At 37.3% G+C, this 20,391-nt stretch overlaps 1 protein-coding gene across 8 annotated transcripts in view; it reads right to left on the minus strand.

Moving 5' to 3' along the window:
- Positions 1-8,008: 8,008 nt before the first annotated feature.
- LOC108970532 overlaps positions 8,009-20,391 on the minus strand; it is a 24,269-nt gene continuing 11,886 nt past the window's right edge. For 6 of the 8 annotated variants that reach the window (XM_018935982.1, XM_018935981.1, XM_018935980.1 and 3 more), the window contains exons 3-6: positions 17,432-17,852; positions 14,468-14,583; positions 13,887-14,408; positions 13,239-13,640 (exon numbers count right to left, since the gene is read on the minus strand). In XM_018935982.1, coding sequence (XP_018791527.1) covers positions 13,410-13,640; positions 13,887-14,408; positions 14,468-14,583; positions 17,432-17,852 — 1,290 coding nt within the window. In that variant the 3' untranslated portion in view covers positions 13,239-13,409. Of the gene's footprint in view, positions 8,175-8,210; positions 8,762-9,678; positions 9,839-13,238; positions 13,641-13,886; positions 14,409-14,467; positions 14,584-17,431; positions 17,853-20,391 lie in introns of those variants that run through there. The other 2 variants (XM_018935984.1, XM_018935985.1) reach the window with 2 other exon arrangements.

Here is a 20,391-nt window from a genome sequence, read left to right on the forward strand (position 1 = left end):
CACGCCCGACTCACAACTCAGCATTCGGTTGAGCTGCATGCTAAGTATCTTTTGTTGCATGTTTAATTTCACTACTCACTATTTTTGCCACTCGATTTTGCATTTTATATAAACTTTGCCAGTTTCCATTTTGATTTTGTTTTTGGCAATTTCAGGCTCATTTAATTTGTTTGGCAAAACATTTTTTCGGGGGTTAGTCCAAAAGCACATTTAGGCGTGCGCTCTAATTGTCGAAGTTTTTTGGGATGCAGTGGGGAAAAATTCAACTCAAGGATTTTTTKCTAGTGCCACTGTAACAGCAGTTTGTTTGCGGCAAAAAGTAAACCCTTTACAAACGAAACGAAAATAMATTGGTTGAAGTAAAATTTGTGGAAGGAAAGTAATGCCAATCATGTCGGTTTGCATCGATTTCGATTTACAGATTCGCGTTGCGCCATTAGTTTTGTAATTTTTGTAATTTTGYTTTATTCAAAAACTTTCACTTTGAGCAAAATATTTACTTGCATCATTTACTTGATCATGAACGTTTCCCGGAGGGTTGGTAACTCTAACAAGGTTGTTGGGCATTTCAATCAGAATTATATTGAAACATAATGCCGAAATTGAAAATATTTCATCGGAAGGTATTTTTGGAACTACATACGTGGTTTTCAAATGAATACGCATAACTAGAGATCGGAAATACGCTTCTTAAGGCTTCTGATTTACTTATTTTTATCAATACGGAGTCGGGTACTTATCTTTGCCAGTCGGGAATATTTYAGATTTTGTTTGCGAAAAGATCCCATCACCAACAAAATTGTGTTGAAAGGCCGCTTCGAAGATTGTATTCGCCTTCATACTGGCAGAATAACGAAGTGGTGCAAACAATGGTGCAATATCCAGTGCAACCGAATATTTTATATTCTAGCAAGAATCAAAGGCAGACGAATACTTTAAGGTGTAAAATGAGTCATATGGAGTAAAGTCAGCCGGATGTTCGAAAATCCTGATGATAGTTGTAGAATGGAGACATGTGTAGAAGTTCACGCAAGTGACGAAAGTTCTCTGATCGCCATTCACTTGGGAGTGGCCAAAAACAATTATTTTACATATGACTCCAGCAGCTTACGACGTCCGGTCTTTGCCCAAGTATCCTCGGGGAAGCCTAAGAACATCCGTTTGATGGCGAGCTAAAGTGAGAAGGCGAAACATCCCCTCCGCAGGGTGGTGGGCTGGGTTTGGGACCCGCCACGTAAAAAAAGCATCGGATGAGTCACTTCGCTTTTGATGACGACTATGGCAAACGAAATAAGGACTAAGAATTGAGGGCATGCACCTGGAATGTACGATCGCTTAATTGGGAAGGTGCCGCTGTCCAGCTGGTTGATGTCCTCGTAAAAATAAAGGTTGACATTACCGCCGTCCAAGAAATGCGATGGACGGGACAAGGACAGAGACGAGTAGGTCCTTGTGGCATTTACTACAGTGNTACTTATCTTTGCCAGTCGGGAATATTTCAGATTTTGTTTGCGAAAAGATCCCATCACCAACCAAATTGTGTTGAAAGGCCGCTTCGAAGATTGTGTTCGCCTTCATACTGGCAGGATAACGATGTGTTGGAAAAAGTGGTGCAAACAAGCTTACTTTCAACAGCTTTAGTTCTCTTCAAACTTTAACCGTCCTGAAAATTTCGAAGTTATAAAGCGAAAAAAGCTTATAAATATATTTTCTTACTTTTTTTTAGGTATTTTTGGTTCCTTCGGGATTTTCTTCTATTTTAGTTTTCGTGAAGTTTTTGGTAAGCAATAACAAACTAAATTATATTATCTAATTATAATTATAGCTCTTAATTTATTACGCGTAATGAGTTAACAAAAACTAGCTTTTCTGTGCTTATACAAAAGCGGCCGATTTTATTGGTAATAAAGTAATACCGCGACTAAACTTAGTTTTTCAGTTAAAACAATAAATCAAATTAAGCATTCTTCAACATATCGCTGATTCGCGCCCACGCCCTGACGGAAGAAAAGGACGATGTGACCAAAGATGAATTTTATGAGTGCGTGCTTGACGACTTTAACGCCAGGGTGGGGAAAGAAGGTATCTTTGGTACTACGGTCGGTAAATTCAGCCTCCACGACGAAACATCCCCAAATGAGGTGAGGCTGATCGACTTCGCCGGGCCCGAAATACGATTATCTGTAGTACTATATTCCAGCATAAGAAGATACATCAAGCTACCTGGCTGTCTCCAGATCGAAAAGCCACCAACCAGATTGATCATCTTATGAAAGTAAAATACGTCTCCAGTGTTCTAGACGTAAGTACGCTCCGAGGTCCTAACATCGAATCGGACCACTATYTTGTTTGCAGGCAACATTCGCACCCGCCTCTGTGCAGCAAAAAACGCACGCCATCAAACAGAAGGAAGGTTCGACGTCGAGGAGGTGCAATCACAACAGATAGCCGACTAATTTTCAACTCGGCGTGCACTCCTGCTCTCTGAGAACACTCGTGAACAACTCGGTATAAGGGAAATGTGGGGCGGCATTTCAAACTCCTTGCGTACAGCTGCAACCGAAACCATTGGTTTTCGGAAAGTGCAAAAGAACAGCTGGTACGACGAGGGGTGCCGTGTCGCAGCGGAGAGAAAACAGGCTGCCTACCTCGCAACGTTACGATCGACCACAACACGTGCGGGATGGGATAGATACCGAGAGTTGAAGAGGGAAGCGAGACRCATTTKCAGAMAGAAAAAGAAAGYGGCCGAAATGAGTGAGTACGAAGAGCTTGACAAGCTGGCCGACAGGGGTAATGCTCGAAAACTCTAGGAAAAGATGCGATGACTAACAGAAGATTTCAAGACTGGAGCATACTCTTGTTGAACATCCAAAGGTGATCTAGTAACCGATTCTCAGAGCATACTTAAATTATGGAGGGAATACTTCTCCTGTCTGCTGAATGGCAGTGAACGCACACCGCCAGGAGAAGGCGAACCCGATTTCCCAATCGATAGCGAATGAGCAGACGTTTCATTGCCTGACCAAGAAGACGTTCGAATAGCTATTACCCGTCTAAAGAACAACAAAGCAGCCGATGGATTGCCGGCCCAGCTATTCAAACACGGCGGCGAAAAACTGATAAGGAGCATGCATCAGTGTCTTTGTAAAATATGGTCGGTTGAAAGACTGCCCAACGATTTTAATTTGAGTGTGCTCTGCCACAAAAAGGGAGACCCCACAATCTGCGCCAACTACCGTGGGATAAGCACCTTAGCATTGCGTATAAGGTTCTATGATAAACTGATTGGTCCTTATCAGTGTTGCTTCACACCTGGAAAATCAACAACCGACTAGATATTCACCATGCGCCAAATCTTGGAAAAGACCCGTAAAAGGAGAATCGATACTCACCACATCTTCGCCGATTTCAGAGCTGCTTGCGACAGCACGAAAAGAAGCGATGTCTGAATTTGGTATCCCCGCACTAATATGGCTGTGTAAACTGACGTTGAGCAACATCAAAAGCTCCGTCAAGATCTTGAAGGACCTCTCCGCACCGTTCGATAGCAAACGACGTTTCAGACAAGGCGAYTCCCTATCGTGCAACTTTTTCAATCTGCTGCTAGAGAAAATAATTCGAGCTGCAGAACTTAATCGAGCAGGTACAATCTTCTATAAGAGTGTACAGCTGCTGGCTTATGCCGATGATATTGATATCATCGGGATCAACATCCTCGCCATTAGTTCTGCTTTCTCCAGACTTGGCAAGGAAGTGAACGATAGCAAGATGAAATATCTCCTGTCATCAAGCAAACAGTCGTCGCACTCGCGACTTGGCACTCACGTCACTGTTGACAGTCATAACTTCGAAGGTGTAGTTAATTTCGTCTATTTTGGAACCAGTGTAAACACCACCAGCAATGTCAGCCTGGAAATCCAACGCAGGATAACTCTTGCCAACAGGTGCTACTTCGGACTGAGTAGTCAATTGAGAAGCAAAATTCTCTCTCGACAAACGAAAACCAAACTCTATAAGTCACTCATATTTCCCGTCCTGCTATATGGTACAGAGGCTTGGACGATGACAACAACTGATGAGTCGACGTTGCGAGTTTTCGAGAGAAAAGTTCTGCGAAAGATTTATGGTCCTTTGCTCGTCGGCTACGGCGAATATCGCATTCAATGGAACGATGAGCAGCATGAGTTATCCGACGACATTGACATAGTTCAGCGAATTAAGAGACAGCGGCAGCACTGGCTAGGCCATNNGAGAGTTGAAGAGGGAAGCGAGACACATTTGCAGAGAGAAAAAGAAAGTGGCCGAAATGAGTGAGTACGAAGAGCTTGACAAGCTGGCCGACAGGGGTAATGCTCGAAAACTCTAGGAAAAGATGCGGTGACTAACAGAAGATTTCAAGACCGGAGCATACTCTTGTTGAACATCCAAAGGTGATCTAGTGACCGATGATCAGAGCATACTTAAATTGTGGAGGGAATACTTCTCCAGCCTCATGAATGGCAGTGGACGTACAACGCCAGGAGAAGGCGAACCCGATCTCCCAATCGATAGCGAATGAGCAGACGTTTCATTGCCTGACCATGAAGACGTTCGAAACGCAATTACCCGTCTAAAGAGCAACAAAGCAGCGGGGGCCGATAGATTGCCGGCCGAGCTATTAAAACACGGCGGCGAACAACTGATAAGGAGCATGCATCAGCTTCTTTGTAAAATATGGTCGGTTGAAAGCATGCCCAACGATTTTAATTTAACTGTGCTCTGCCTAATTCACAAAAAGCGAGACCCCACAATCTGCGCCAACTACCGTGGGATAAGCACCTCAGCATTGCGTATAAGGTTCTATGATAAACTGATTGGTCCTTATCAGTGTTGCATCACACCTGGAAAATCAACAACCGACTAGATATTCACCATGCGCCAAATCTTGGAAAAGACCCGTTAAAGGAGAATCGACACTCACCACATCTTCGCCGATTTCAGAGCTGCTTGCGACAGCACGAAAAGGAGCGATGTCTGAATTTGGTATCCCCGCACTAATATGGCTGTGTAAACTGACGTTGAGCAACAACAAAAGCCCCGTCAAGATCTTGAAGGACCTCTCCGCACCGCTCGATAGCAAACTACGTTTCAGAAGAGGCGATTCCCTATCGTGCGACTTTTTCAATCTGCTGCTAGAGAAAATAATTCGAGCTGCAGAACTTAATCGAGCAGGTACAATCTTCTATAAGAGCGTATCTCTTCATGTTGGCGTATGCCGATGGTATTGATATCATCGGGATCAACATCCTCGCCATTAGTTCTGCTTTCTCCAGACTTGGCAAGGAAGTGAACGATAGCAAGATGTAATATCTCCTGTCATCAAGCAAACAGTCGTCGCATTCGCGACTTGGCACTCACGTCACTGTTGACAGTCATAACTTCGAAGGTGTAGTTAACTTCGTCTATTTTGGAACCAGTGTAAACACCACTAGCAATGTCAGCCTGGAAATCCAACGCAGGATAACTCTTGCCAACAGGTGCTACTTCGGACTGAGTAGTCAATTGAGAAGCAAAGTTCTCTCTCGACAAACAAATACCAAACTCGATAGAAAAGTTCTGCGAAAAATTTACGGCCATTTGCGCGTTGGCCACGATGAATATCGCATTCCATGGAATGATGAGCTGTATGAGATATACGACAACATTGATATGGTTCAGCGAATTAAGAGATAGCRGCTACGCTGGCTAGGTCATGTTGTCCGAAGTGACGAAAACACTCCAGCTCTGAAAGAATTCGACGCACTACCCGACAGAGGTAGAGGGAAGCAGAGGAAGAAGAATACCTCCACACTATTGGAAGGACCAGGTGAAGAAGGACCTGGCTTCGCTTTGAATATCCAATGGGCGCCACGCAGSGAAAAGRAGAAACGACTGGCGCGCTGTTGTTAACTCGGCTRTAATCKCGTAAGCGGTGTCTACGCCAATAGAGAAGAAGAAAAGTATTCATACAGTTTAATATGATGGCAGATTTCAAAACGTCCTTCTAAAATCAAAACATAATAAATTGAAAAACACATAATAAATCGTTGACGTGMGGGTAACATACTTTATTTCATTTTATAATACTGTAGTCAGTTCGTGTATTTAAACCAAATTTTCATAATCTTTCGATAACTTTGCAGTGACTTCAATATCATGATGCTTGTGCAGCAACTCCAGCCGATCAATATATCTTGARGGATGTTCGTCCTCAGTCACGTTATATTGCGGCGAAGTGTTGAAAAAGAGAGTTCAGAGMTCGCATTTGTCACATGAAGTATGCAAAATATGTTTAGAAAACTTTGAATTATGGGATAGAGGTCTACAACGCCGTTGCAACGGTTACAATGCTTGTTGTCTTTTGACTTTTGCTTCTGCCCCCCAATGGGACTGCCCGTGATCAAGTTCACCTTTGAGTATCATACGTCGCAGGGCGTTGTCATTGTGCAAAAGGCCTTTGAATGTATCCATCAAACAGTCAAGAAGATTTCCCATTTCTTTGATTTTCAAAACAGATACTTTTTCTGGAAACAGCAAACTCAGTTGAAATCGATCCAATACTTCTCCAGAAAGGCGCACCTTAAAATCCTTGCCATTTTTATCCATCAGAGGAATGTATACTGAGATCCCATAGTATTTTTCGCAAGTTTTCACGCAGAAAGTTTCGTTTTTTGTTGTTGACTTGACCAACTTTCAGTTCGGCCGCCATTTTTTCGTGTCTGAATGGATCGAAAATGTTCCTCAGCTCTATATTGAGAATTAGAAGCAGTGTTTCTATCATATTTGATGCCTTTCCGAGATCGATCGATTTATTTCAAGAATCACGCTGAGTGAATGTGTTGGAGATAGAGTATCCCATAAGCCAAAAATCCCAATTTTAGATTCAAATTAGCACATCGTTGCTATGAGTAATGTTGCTTTTCTTGTTACCTTATAATTTTAGTTTAGAGTAGTAAAATTATTAATAAGCTATTCAGCCCTTGGGCGAACTGAAGTTTCCCCCATTTTCCCCTTCTTCTGAATCCGCCACTGGATATATGTTATTGAAATTCATGGGAGWCTTATAAAAATTGACCCACTTTCCCTAGCTCTCATACACCTGCTATAAAATATTCGTTAAATACCCAATATAATAGTGTTCGACTTTGTATATATTGATATGTTAGGGTGTTTTTTTTTTTTTCTTTTGAACTAATAATTTTTTTCAGTCCCGAAAATTTAGAATTTAATGTTAACATTAAGAACTGGACCAAGGCAAGTAAAAATTTCCATAAAAAATACACTACTATCGTGATTTTTTATCACTAAATTCCTACAGATCAAAGTTWTTTTATAGCATCGCTTTGACTTTAGACGCATATTTTTCAGAATTGTTCACTCTACAAAAGTGCTCAATGCAACAAAGCCGTAACAGAGATATTCAGCTTTTTAAGTGAGGCTTTATAGAATTTTCATAGATGGTATGTAATAAAAAATCTAAGAACTTCCATACAGCCTTACATAAAAAGGCAATATCTCGAGAATAATTAATGATAGTGATTTTGTCCTTGGACCTGGCACTTTTGTASAGTGAACAATTCTAAGAAATATGCGTCTTAAGTCAAAGCGATGCCATAAAATACCTCTGATCTGTAGGAATTTAATTTGGTCCAGCCAACTAGCGAAAATASCGCAAGACTTYTTTGACAAMCTAATATCTTAGTCAATTTACATATGTGATCTCTAAAATTTTTCACAACGATAGAAAGAGAAGAATTGATATCCAAATTTCTTAAACACGCCAACAAATACTAACCATCAACTGGAGTTTAATTTAAAATTTTCAAATTAACGGGGTTTCCACTTCGTTGCTTTATAATCGACTTCAAATTAAACACAATTTTTGCTATGTRCAATTCGATAATAATTACTCGAGTATTTATATGTGTATATAAATTCCTCTTTATTGAATAGTATCATATAACTATAAACATTGATGTATGATAAATTTGTGCAAATCTTCTTGATTGGATTAAATAAATATAAATAGAGAGTCTAGTCACAATAAGCACATGGAATAACAGACAAATGATGTCCTAATGCAAATGTAAAAACTTAAAAGCGAYCTTGTAGGTGGGCATCCGTGGCATAAGCAATACAACTGCAAGGATATCCTATAAAAGTGAAACAACAAATTGTGTATTAGATACGAATGATATGCTTTATTGAAAATTTATTGCTTAACAAAACTAAAACAAAGGAAATGTTGAAAGTGCTAGTAAATACATACATATATATTCGTAATCGCATATAAAGCTTTAAGTACATGAGTTTTCATACAATGTAAGAAGGATTAGGAGCATACATAAATGATTACTGTAAAGTACTTTAAAGTTTCTGCTTATTGATTGAAACAACAATAATTAGTCAATAATAATATTATATAAGCAAATATATTTGTATTAATTGGTGTACATACATATGTACTTAAGTACTTATGAGCTTATAATTACTTCAAATAACTTATCGAACTAAGCATGTATTAGTGTGTAATTAAGGACAATTAAGTAATTGCTAACATATTTCTTATATATGTATCTATTTAAAAGTGTATTTTCGAGTGATCGTCCGCCGCAAACTGTGCTCACACACACATACACACAGTGAAAAGTTTGGTATAAAGTGCATTTTCTTGCTAAATTTCAATCTAAGTACATTGGGAAACGACTCCAAACAACCTGGCCTATGTTATTTATAACAACTGCATTTGAGATTTCCGAAAAAAGAAAGTACAAAAAAAAAAAAACATTTAATCAATTAAAACAAATTAAACGAAAAATGGAACACAAAACGAAACTAAATGATGAAAATGAAGATTACTTATGCATGAACTTTTTTTAAATACACATGAAAATAGAAATCAAAATATGTGTGAGCATGTATATTACTGTAAATTACAAACAAAAAAAAAAAAAATTTTAAGAAAAAAACTTAACTTCGGCTGCACGGAAGCTGAAGGGTAGTACAGCTGCAAAAGATTTTCATCGGTCAATTTGTATGACACAGCATGTAGTGATCGGATTTGAAAACTTATGCGGAGATTATACTATTGCCCTAGGCAATAATCATAATCCATACAAAATTGCTTGAAGATATCGCATCCTAACTGTTAAAAAGTTTTCTATACAAGGACGTGTGCTCGCACGGTCACTTTGTATGACAGCTATATGCTATTATTGTACATATGAGCAGCTCCTTAGAGAGAAAAAGACGTATACAAATCTTCATCGATATCTCAAAAACTGAGAGATTAGTTCGCTTATATACAGATGAACAAACAGACGAACTTGGCCAATTCAACTCAACTCATCACGCTGATCATTTCTATACATATCTTATAGTGTCTCGAACGTTTCTTTCTTTCTTTATAGCAAATACCCTGTTCAGAGTATAACAAAATATTCCGCCAAAATATCTCTAAAGTTTACTTGCCACAATCATATTTACAGTCACTGAGTTAAAAAAATWCATTACAACTAAAATTTAACTACAGTTATTGCCAGTATATGGGTGTTTGTGTGTGTATGTGTGCCTTACATGTTTCTAGTTAAGTGTGGCCCTAGTCATAGCGCTCTGAAGCCAACACCCAGTAAATGAAATTGAAACATTTCAACTTGCCTCGCGGTTTGCACTGCAAATGTTCTTTTATGTACTGGCAGGGACACTGAAATTGTCCACAATGACGTCCCGGCTCCAGTGGCGTAACATCGACCAGCCCGCGTAACGCCTCCATGCCCCAGCGTGAGGCATAACGCAGAAAAAGCTGTGTACCGCGCTCCTGTCGATTTAATTTTCGGAATTTTTTTCATTTCATTATTGTTATATACAATAGTAACAAATTTTTTGTAGAGAGGTATGTGGATGAGCAGAGAGWATTAAAGTGTGTGCAAAAATGGTGCGTGCAAAATAATATAGTTTTATAAATTCAATATATGTTAAGTATTTACAAAATATTTTATTTTGGATATTAATTATGGAATAAAGCTATGATTTTCTACAAAATGCACAATGAATTTCTACATGTATGTGAGAAAAGAGCACAATTCCTTAGCGATCCAGCGGCATTAATATTTATGTACATAATTACTGTTATAAAAGCTGTCATCGATTCGCCAATTCAGTGCTCGCTAACTTTGGGCTATGCTCTCTTGTTAAAATTTATACGCTGGAGGAGCAACTAAGTTGGTTATTTGAATTCTGTTCAAGAAAGCTAGTGGGTACCTCATTATAGTGGTGTAACCTCTTGAGCTCCACCGCTTGGCGAATCGAAGACAACAATTTCAAATTTAGTTTGTAATTATTAAAGACTTAGCTATAATATAACGTTTTTATTTTTTTTTAGTAAATATATACAATTGTCAAAATATTTAATATGCAAATAGTGATTATTACAAAATAATAGATTTTTAGGTATTTATAAACAGCATTTTATACTTTCGATTAAATCTATTTCGCCAACACAAAGGTTTAACGGGTACACATATATGACAGCATTTATTCGAAAATAAAAAAAGAGAAATCGTATAAGTATCATGATGACGAAGGCACGCTCAAATCCCATAAAAATATAGTGTTTAGGTTGCATGTTATGGTCTATTATAAACGGGTTCTCAATGTAACGTGCCAAATAGCCAAGAGCTGTATTACCATAATACAATTGTTTCTTCTATATGCGGTGAAAACAAGTTGGAAAAACCCATCAAAATGTTTAAATGGCTGGGTTTATTTAATAAGAAAAAATATATAGCGAAGATTTTAAAAAATTTGTCTCAAAAGTTTTTTGGATGAAAATATGGCTACATCCTACGGATTCGTTATAACGGTTAACAATTATTATACCGGTTCGTTAGTGTGAATCATATCAATATTTCTTCTAAACGCCACTTTTTGAGAATGGAATTGAGAAAATAGTCACTGAGGGCCAAATCTGGTGAATATTATGGCTGGATGGCTGGTCTAGTCTACAATTTTTTTAGTTTATTGAACTTTTCTCACTATGTTTCAGGTTTTTTCATCGATGTTGCCTACGCGTTAACATTTAAATGTTTTATAAATATGCSGATGAGATTAACAGCTCATTTGTTTTTAACGACATCATCGGATCATCACAAAGTTTTAAAGCCTACTTTCCTTTGATCAGAATGCAGTACTTTGGCAGGTGTCACGAAAGGGGCATAAGAGATATTTCATATTGCCTACGTCAATAGACCATAGCATAAAAAAAACTTAAATTGTAAAAAATACATTTGAAATATTTTTGAAACTTTTTAAGTGTAGCCATCAAGAACCAATGTAGGTAAACAATTTATTTTTGGAGGCATTTTTCTAGGAGCAGCATTGTTCGAAATTGCTGCAGTGATTACTTGGAGACTAAAGGCAAATCTMCATTGAATTTGCAATATTTTAGTTTTTTCGATTTGCATATCCTGTATATATACAGTGACCTATCAGATTTTTGATTTTGCAAAACCCAAAACTTCTCCCATTCTAATTTTTTTCAAACACAGCTATGTTGTCAATTTCTAATTTCTTTCGATCATAAGTCATTGTACGTATAATTGCTTCCAGTTGAGAATTGTTTTTTCCGGTTTCAACCATGGAGAATGTCAAAATAACTGAAGTTTAAACAATTAATAACGGTTTTTTTTTTAATTCCAAAATCGCTGCTTTTTTGGCTTTTACATTAAGTGTGCCTTTTAAGGGGTTTATACAGTTCAAATGTTCAAAAAATCTTTTTTTTTTTATTCTATTGTATTTTCTTATTGTGCATATACTTAAAATTACACACAGAAATTTTCATATCGTACCGATGAATATTTTCGAAGTTACAGAACGCTTGGAAGTACAAGGCCGGACTTTAAATGCGTTTTTTTTTTCAAAATTTTGTTTACAATGTCGGTGACCAACATTACACGAAATCGGCCAAACCGATTATTCTCAAATTTTTCAGTAATGAATCGAAGATTTTTCTCTCATCATTAAATATTTTTTTATAAACAATTTACGGCCAAAATTTTGGTCACAAATCAATTTTTTGTGTGAAACCGCCATTTTGTCAAAAAAATTTATTTTGATTATTCCTTCGATTTATCAGTATATTCAACATTACCTTAACGAAATTCTGTTTAATTTCAGTTCAGAGATATAGTGGTAATGCAAAACGCCATTTTTGAGACGAGCTCCCGAATATCAGTTGTAGTTCCTTTCCAAATAAATATTTTAACTAAAACTAGCTCTTGTAATATAGTTAAAAGATACCATAATATGTGCATACATTTTTGGACTAATAAATTTGAACAAACTTTCCGAAAAATTCTGTAAATTTCGCTGTTTTTGACCTTCTAACTGTATATAACCCCTTAGCTGTCGATTTTGCTGAACACATTATACGTATAGTAAAATTATTAAGCCAATACTTCAATGCACTGCAATCGCTGAAGYTGACTTTTTTCCGTTGTAAAAAAAGCTACCTACCTTTTAAGATTATTAATTTCAAAGCGTTTGCTTAAAGTATCTTGAAACTTTTACAGTATTCTAGGAAAGGTTAGGACTGTAAGGCAAGATCTCTCGTTCCAGCTACTTTTAATTTCGTTTTGTATGCTTATTCAACAAAGTATGTTTTAAGCTAAGCCTGAGGTCTTTTTTCAGAGATCCCGTTCACTGAACATAATGCCATAAAGTTGCCTCGAAATTGGTATGTGTCTAGGCTAAACCTCTTAATTAACCTTTATCTAAATTTTTTTTATGAAAAACGGTAAGTTACGCGCAATTTATGTTGTTTTGGTAGCAGTGCTTTTGATAAGTCGTTCTGCGATTCTAGCTGACTAAAATTAATTCATCTTTAATTGACAATTTTAATACGCTGATTACGGTACTTAGTATGTGAGRTTTGGCGTGCAAATATGTGATGAACATTTTCGAAAATAATAATTGTAAATAAATACATATATAATCTTAACTTGTAATACACAAATACAAGTGTTATTATTATTATTATTATTTTGTTACATATTTTTATAAATATTTATGCCACTCTTTTAAATATAATTGCTTAGTGATGTTTTCTACAAACTTAAACTTATGAAAATAATATATAATANAAATATAATTGCTTAGTGATGTTTTCTACAAACTTAAACTTATGAAAATAATATATAATATTTTTTACTGAAAGCAAATGGAGTATATACAAAAACATTTTTGTTTATTTTAATTTTTGTTTAATGTTTTAATGTGCCTGCGTTCAAAATCGTAAATTTTAAATATGTCTTTGCACATTTTCATGTTTGAGCCAAATTGTGATTCAACAAAATTACGATTTTTTTGCTTGCGCCGTTGTTCAAGCGCGTCTAAAGCCAGCAGCCGATGCAATTAATGCCACAGCACTGTTTGGCTCGCAACTGTATTTTGATTTTGTTGCGCAGCAGCTCCTCCTCGTACTGACACGGGCAAATGGACGATTGCAAATGGCGTGGAGTCYCGTGTACGCCCGCCTCCTGCACGGTCCAGTCCAAGCGGCGACGCAGGAAATCCTTGCCCCAACGTTGCAAATAGCTGAGGAACAGCTCCTGTGCTACAACCTAAGTGAAATGAGCGGCCAAAGATACCCAAGTGTAGTACTCATAGAGAAAGAGTTATTTGCATGAATTAATATTTATACATATATATGTGTATGTGTGTGTTTGTGGAAAGTGTGTTTTTCGTGTTTTTRTGCACTTCAATGTGTTAATTGTGAGACAATACAGATGTGATTGCGAAAAATTGTTAAGAAAAAAAATGAGAATTTCAAGTGTTCAACGCCATCTCCCCGCCGCCATAGCACTCACCTGTTTGCGCGACAACCGCACCGGATTATTGCCTTGTATGACAATATCATTCACATCAATATCTAATTTGCGCTCCCAACCAGCCTTGATGGCCTCACCGCCGTTTTGTTCGGTGTGTTCGAGAAATTCATTCAGGAAACTGACACATTGCGTCGCATCAAAATACATGAAGCACAAGTTCACTTTGTGGCATGAGATGCGTCCACGGTCGTCGAGTATGAGTAGAATTTTGTGCTTCATTAGCTGACGATTGACGCGCGCCAAGCATTTCTCCAAGCCACGTGACAAGCGCAGTTTTACCCACATGCAGAGGAAAATGGCGGCGGCATTGAGGAATAGCCAACCGACGCCGAGTGAGAAGAGCGCTACGCCCTGTAGGCCGGAAAAGAGCAATGTGAGCAGCACTGTGAAGGCTAGCAAAATCCAGCAGACGAGTATGCGCTTGTAGCAGATGTTGTAGACGGTGAAGCGGTAATCGTTGACCAATGTCTCCATGGCGTGGACATACTCTTCGACGGTGAGCTGAAATGAGTGAAAWGGGTATGAAGGATTATAAATAAAATGTAAAGAGTTGTACTCACGGTTAAACCTTGCGCCATCAGTTCTTCCGGTACCAGTTCAGGACGGAATATAGCTGGCGTTATCCATGGCCACTTAATGTTGGCAGGTAGCAAAGTAACTATAACATCGCCGTTAGCTGGATAGTAGAATAGAATAAATATTTGCTTATAYATATGTATATGTTTCTTATTTATTATATAGTTAATGTTATATACTCCTCTACAAATTACTAAATGATAATGGTTGGCATGTAGCTACCAAAAATCTTTATCCCATCAGTTCAGACAAATTTTGCACTTACGGAATTTAAGGTACTTTAATAGTCTGCGATTTAATTTGAGTAAATTGGGGTTCTCTTGATCCCGTAGCCTATCTCTTGGGGCACCTCCAAAATAATGTCTGGCGAGCATGAACATTTGTCTTCTTGAAATTAACTCATATAAACAAACGAAAAAATGTGTTATCGCTATAGATTAATATAGGTAATGATCGAAAGACTATCAAAAGTTGAATTTAAATTTGTGACAAAATAAGGGATTCTAAGGMAAAGAGTCGATTTGTGTAGAAAAAAAAAATTACACTTTAGAGTGGCTTAAAAAATCGAAGTTATCATCAAAAGTCTTATTCCTTTTAAATTACCTGAGAAATGTATTTTAGTTCTGTTCATTCGTGTGGAATGCATTTTCTTCACCGACTCTGAAAACAGCGTCTCGGAAAAAACACGTGTAAGCTCTTGGGTGTTCTATATCTACGAAACTATTTGCTTTATCAAACTCAGTTTTCAGATAATATTCTCAAGCATATATAGATTTGATAAATATGCAAAACCAAAAACTGGTTTTTTGAAATTCATAAGGGGATAATTCCTTAAATATATACTTCCGGCCAAAATAATTAGAGCATTATACAATTCCATTCAGGATTTCTGGTACAAAAGCTCAATGATTCGACTATTTTTCTAATATATGGAATAGTTATCGAAGCAAAGATKTTTCGAAACAGAGTTAACACTTTTCTAGTTACCTATTTGTAAAGTGACTGTTTGTAGACGTCAGATAAATAGTTCAGCTGATATTATTACAGGTTCGGTAGAAAACTCTATTTCACAATACTTATATCTGACCAAGGCTATTAAAAAACTATTGTGGGACTATGAGTTAAAACCGTATTCAAGGGGGATTCGGAAAGGGGGATTTTTAAAAAAACACCATTATTTGCAAATCCAAACTCTAAAAATTTTACGAGAAAATCGTTTATGTTTCAGAGTTAATTTTCATTTCTAAAAACAGAATRTGGTGAAAATGAATATATGTGGATATTTTGAACCAAAATGTGTTCATATATTATCAGCAAGTTACTTTTGACCATAATATTTGCGCACTTTTCTTCTACAACTTCAGCTTAGTTTATAGTCCTAATTACAGAAAAYAAATGTGGAAATATTTGAAAATGTTAATAGGATTTTACGAAATTTGGTATGTTAAAGCAGTAAACACAGAACGATCGTCTTCGACGTTAGGAAGAATCAAAGGTTATCTGAAGGACAGATCAAGAAGAAGGAACAGGATGCTCAAACCACAGGTCGTGGTGTTTCATAGGCACTAGGCAACTAGTTTAAGCAGATTTGAAGAATTGTAATAGTAAGTAAACTGATCCATAACTCAGTGCAGATTATAGAAGAGGACTCAAATTTTGGAGCTGTGCCCATCCATTTTATGTAAGGTTTTGCTGTAAGTTCTTGGCTTGCGGGCTTTGGCACCAAAACGAGATGGTCCCCATTCCGATTTTGAAAAAAAAAAATACAACTGCTTCAGAAATAAAGCTCACTTTTAGTAGACCATATTTCTTCAAAAAGTAAACCGSTATTAATTTTACATTCGATGGGACTCGCTAAAGAAGCATGAWAAACGATTTTTCCGTGCCTGCTACATGCTCTACAGCCAACGAAGCAATCAATTTATTTAATGATACTCTTGGTGAGCGCATTATCGCACAACGTGGTCTTCGGACTAACACCACTCTATTTTTGTGAAGTTAGGTAAAGTCGCTTTTCTACGCAGATAAGCCTGAGAYGATTGACGCCTTGGAGATAATATTCTTCACGTTAATCAGTGGCGGATTCGGAGTGGGAAATGGGGACATAAATAAATACTTTGYGAAAATACTTTGTTCAACGGCCCGAAATAGCGGGAAAAACTACGATGCCCATCGTAGCCGTGGGCAAATTTTAATTTATACTTGTGATTTTTCCTYTAACTCATTCACTCAGCGTGGTTCTTCAGAAAGAATCGATTAATCTATCAGCGGCGTCAAATATGATCGATGCGCTGCTTGTAACGTTTCGAAATCCAAAACAAAAAGCTGGGAAACATTTTCGACAAGTTACCGACTACTTCATTCGAAACGTTGAAGAGTGGCGATGTAGACCTATACGCCATAATTCATAGCTTTCTTCGCATATTCTGTACCTTCCTGTGACGAATCCGAGCTCTGAACGCTCTTTTTCGACACTTCGCCGGATGAAAATGTGGTTGAGGGAACATGCTTCAAGATAGCGTTGCTGCTCACGCATCATGACATTGAAGTCCCTGCAGAARAAGTTCACGAAATATTCTCAAAACTTGACTGACCTACCTCATTTTGTTTTGGGAAATTTTTTAATTCAATACACGTMCTGACTACTGTATTATACTTTGCAATAGAGTATGTCACTGTCWATTTAGTAGAATTTGACTTAGAAGGTTGATTTGAAAGTTTTCCACCATGAWATTAAACTGTGTAAAGAMTACTATAWTTAATRCAATAATCTCCATGCTTTAAGAAAAATCTATTTYTGGATCCGCCTTTGCGTTAATGTTGACATAATGCCTACTAGGGATACATAAACTAYTACAAGGCCAATTGCAAAAGCAAACCTCTCATAATACCCATAAATCTATACTTAAAATAGCCCAAATACCCCCACAATACGCCAGCAGACTTACCGAAACCTTCACGTATGCGACCCGTCGACAGTTCAATGGTACGCATCGGTGGCACCGTTTCGACGGGTATTGATACGCTCGATGTTGTTGTTGCTGCCACTTTATGGCTACTACCATTCGATGGCGATGTGCCATTGTTATTTTGATAATGCTGTTGTTGCTGCTGTTGTAGATGGCCAGCGCTTGCGACTCCAGCAACATTTGACGGTGACAATTTAGCCTTTGGCTGTTGTAGTTGCTGCTGGTGCTGTTGMCCGCTTGGCTGTGCAGTGGGTGYGTGATGTTGTTGTAGTTTCGGTTGCGAACGACCGGATGCATTCAAATTGACATGCGTACTCTCCGTGTTTAAAACAGCGGGTGCTACATCCGGCCCTGGCGTTGTAGGTGAAGCGACAGAAACCGTTGTTCTTGTTGTTGCACGCTGTGAATGGCAATAAATGTTTTGCATATTGAATAAAGAATTGTAAAAAACGAGGAGCTCTACGGGCTAACATTTGCACTTATAACTATGTAGTATATATGTATGTGTATATATATGTATGTGTGTATTTTTTGTATAAATTTTATAAATACCCTCCAACAATAACTTTTACTGCGCGTCTGTAGGCAAATATTGGCGCCGATAGTCGAAAATTTTAAAGTCACGTTCACTTGCAGTAATTTAACGGTACCTTTTTCGCTCGAACACTTTTAAGTTGCGCTTCTCTTTTGCTAGTTTCAATCTTATTTTATTCTTTCTTTGTAATTTTTTATGTTTTCCGTTGCTTTGCCATGAACTCGGCTTTCTTCATTGGTTAATGACTTTGGTAGCACGTGCGTCAGTCATGCCGAACTTGTTGTTCTTGTTTGTTCTTTACAACGTTCGTACCCGTATGTGCTCGTTATGTGTTTCCCATCTGCTTATTTATATTTTGCGCTTGTATTTGTAGGCCTACAAAGCGTTTCAATTCGAGAAATTATGAAATCAATATTATTGATTCTGGTCTCTTTCGCTTTTCGCGTGCTGAAGCTGCCACAGACACACATACATATTCACGGTGTATGATTCAATATWTTTTTTTTCTACAAACTCGTTACATTCTACTTATACGTGCGCTAATTGCATCATGTGAGCTACGCATTTGTGGAATGCTGAAAAACGCTGGCTTATTTGGAGCGCAAAAACAAGCTGCTTGGAATTAAGCGTGCAGGGCCTTGACCACAAATAATTATATGAGAGTTGAACACAATTGCATAACTGCAGATACAGCAGTTAAACAYAACAGAACAACAACAAGAAAGCGTTGTAGCGTTAAGTTTTGWAAAAGAGGAAAGAAAACATTATATATAGTGTGCTTTAGAGTTAACGACTCTTCGTAATGCAGTATCGTTACGCCATTATGTCTAGATTTGCATAATATATCTAATATAACGTTTCTTCTTCTCGCTATTTGGCGCCAATTCGAGATATCAAGTGCATGCAGATCTTTCTCCCTCTGATCTCTCCAAAGGAGTGGAGATCTAGAAAAACCCCTGCCTCCACCGGCAAGTAGTGAATTGAAAACGTTCAAAACTGAAGTTTTCGAGGTCGAGATCGAGGTGTAGTGCACTCCGAATTCCTGTCGAAACTCGCAACAAAGATCACCACTTAAGTGGAAGAGGTCGAAATTATGTGCCAACAACTCTAGATTTGTATACCGTCGAATAGATGTTGAAGAATAAATTAATAATTTTAATATTATGAACAAAGCCTCAGTAGTTATTTGCTAATTGTAGTATCACATTTGATGAATACAGCTTTACTCATTAGAGTCCAATGGACAGTCCGCTCAAAAATTTTGTTGTCCGGTAAAGGTTATCCGAAGCGTCCGAAAACACAAAAGTCGGCCGATAAGCTGTTTGGTATCAAAATGTTGTTGTGTTTATTGTTAGGCCAAAGACTTTTCCACTCTTGTAGTAAATATATATACATATTTTACGACAGCATCCAAAATGTTAATATTTAAAACAAAATAAGGAAGGGCTAAGTTCTGGTGTAAGCGAACATTTCTTGCAAGGGTTTAAGCTGAGGTAATACCTCCGGGTAACTAAGGTTTATAAAATAGATATGGGGTTTAGGGGAAGTTTTCATTTGGTTTTATTCACTTTAAGCTAAAAGATGTACGGTTATCAGAAAAACACGTATTCTCTCTTAATATTGGCCGATATATGGGTATAAGTTTTTCAAGATTACTTCTGTTATTAACCATGAACAGATGATATTAAGTGTGCCACGAAATCCATAAGGAAACATCAGAGACACTATAAACTATAAGCGATACGAACCTAGTCGATTAAGCCATTCATAACTGTCTGTGTATACATAAATTATGCACTTAGTGTTTGTGATGTCGATCTGAAATTTTACGTCCTTTTCTTCTCTAGAAACTGCTCATTTGTCGGAACCGCCCATATACGATAACTATCGGTTACAACTACCTTCAAACTGATCGATTTAGCTCAATTCTTTTATAGAAAAAATCCCTAATTTAACAACATACCTTCACAAAATTCGGCAGAGATTATTGTCCGAGACAAAGTTACAATATCTAAACGAATTTTCAGATTCGACCATTATAGACTATTGTCCTACAAACTTACTGATCAAAATCAAGGTATGGATCTACATATGTATCAAGTTCCTATTTCTTACTTAGTTTACTTAAACTTAATTCGATTTTCTTATTACACTAGGATCTCTGAGTATTATACAGTAGTATAAAACTAAAGATTTTGGACGATAACGGATTTATTTCAGGCATTGTTGAATGAATCGTTATTAATGAGTTATATATATGTACATGTAACATATTGATCTTTTAGGCACTTTTCACGGCCAAAATAATATTTTATTAGTTGCGATATTTCGACTGAAGGAATATAAAGTCTACATATCTCCACTATTCAACTCGGTGAACATGCAAACAGGGAAACAATAAAAT

This window comes from Bactrocera latifrons, unplaced genomic scaffold (assembly GCF_001853355.1).
Source record: "Bactrocera latifrons isolate USDA-ARS-PBARC rearing strain unplaced genomic scaffold, ASM185335v1 scaffold_30, whole genome shotgun sequence".
Classification (NCBI taxonomy): domain Eukaryota; kingdom Metazoa; phylum Arthropoda; class Insecta; order Diptera; family Tephritidae; genus Bactrocera; species Bactrocera latifrons.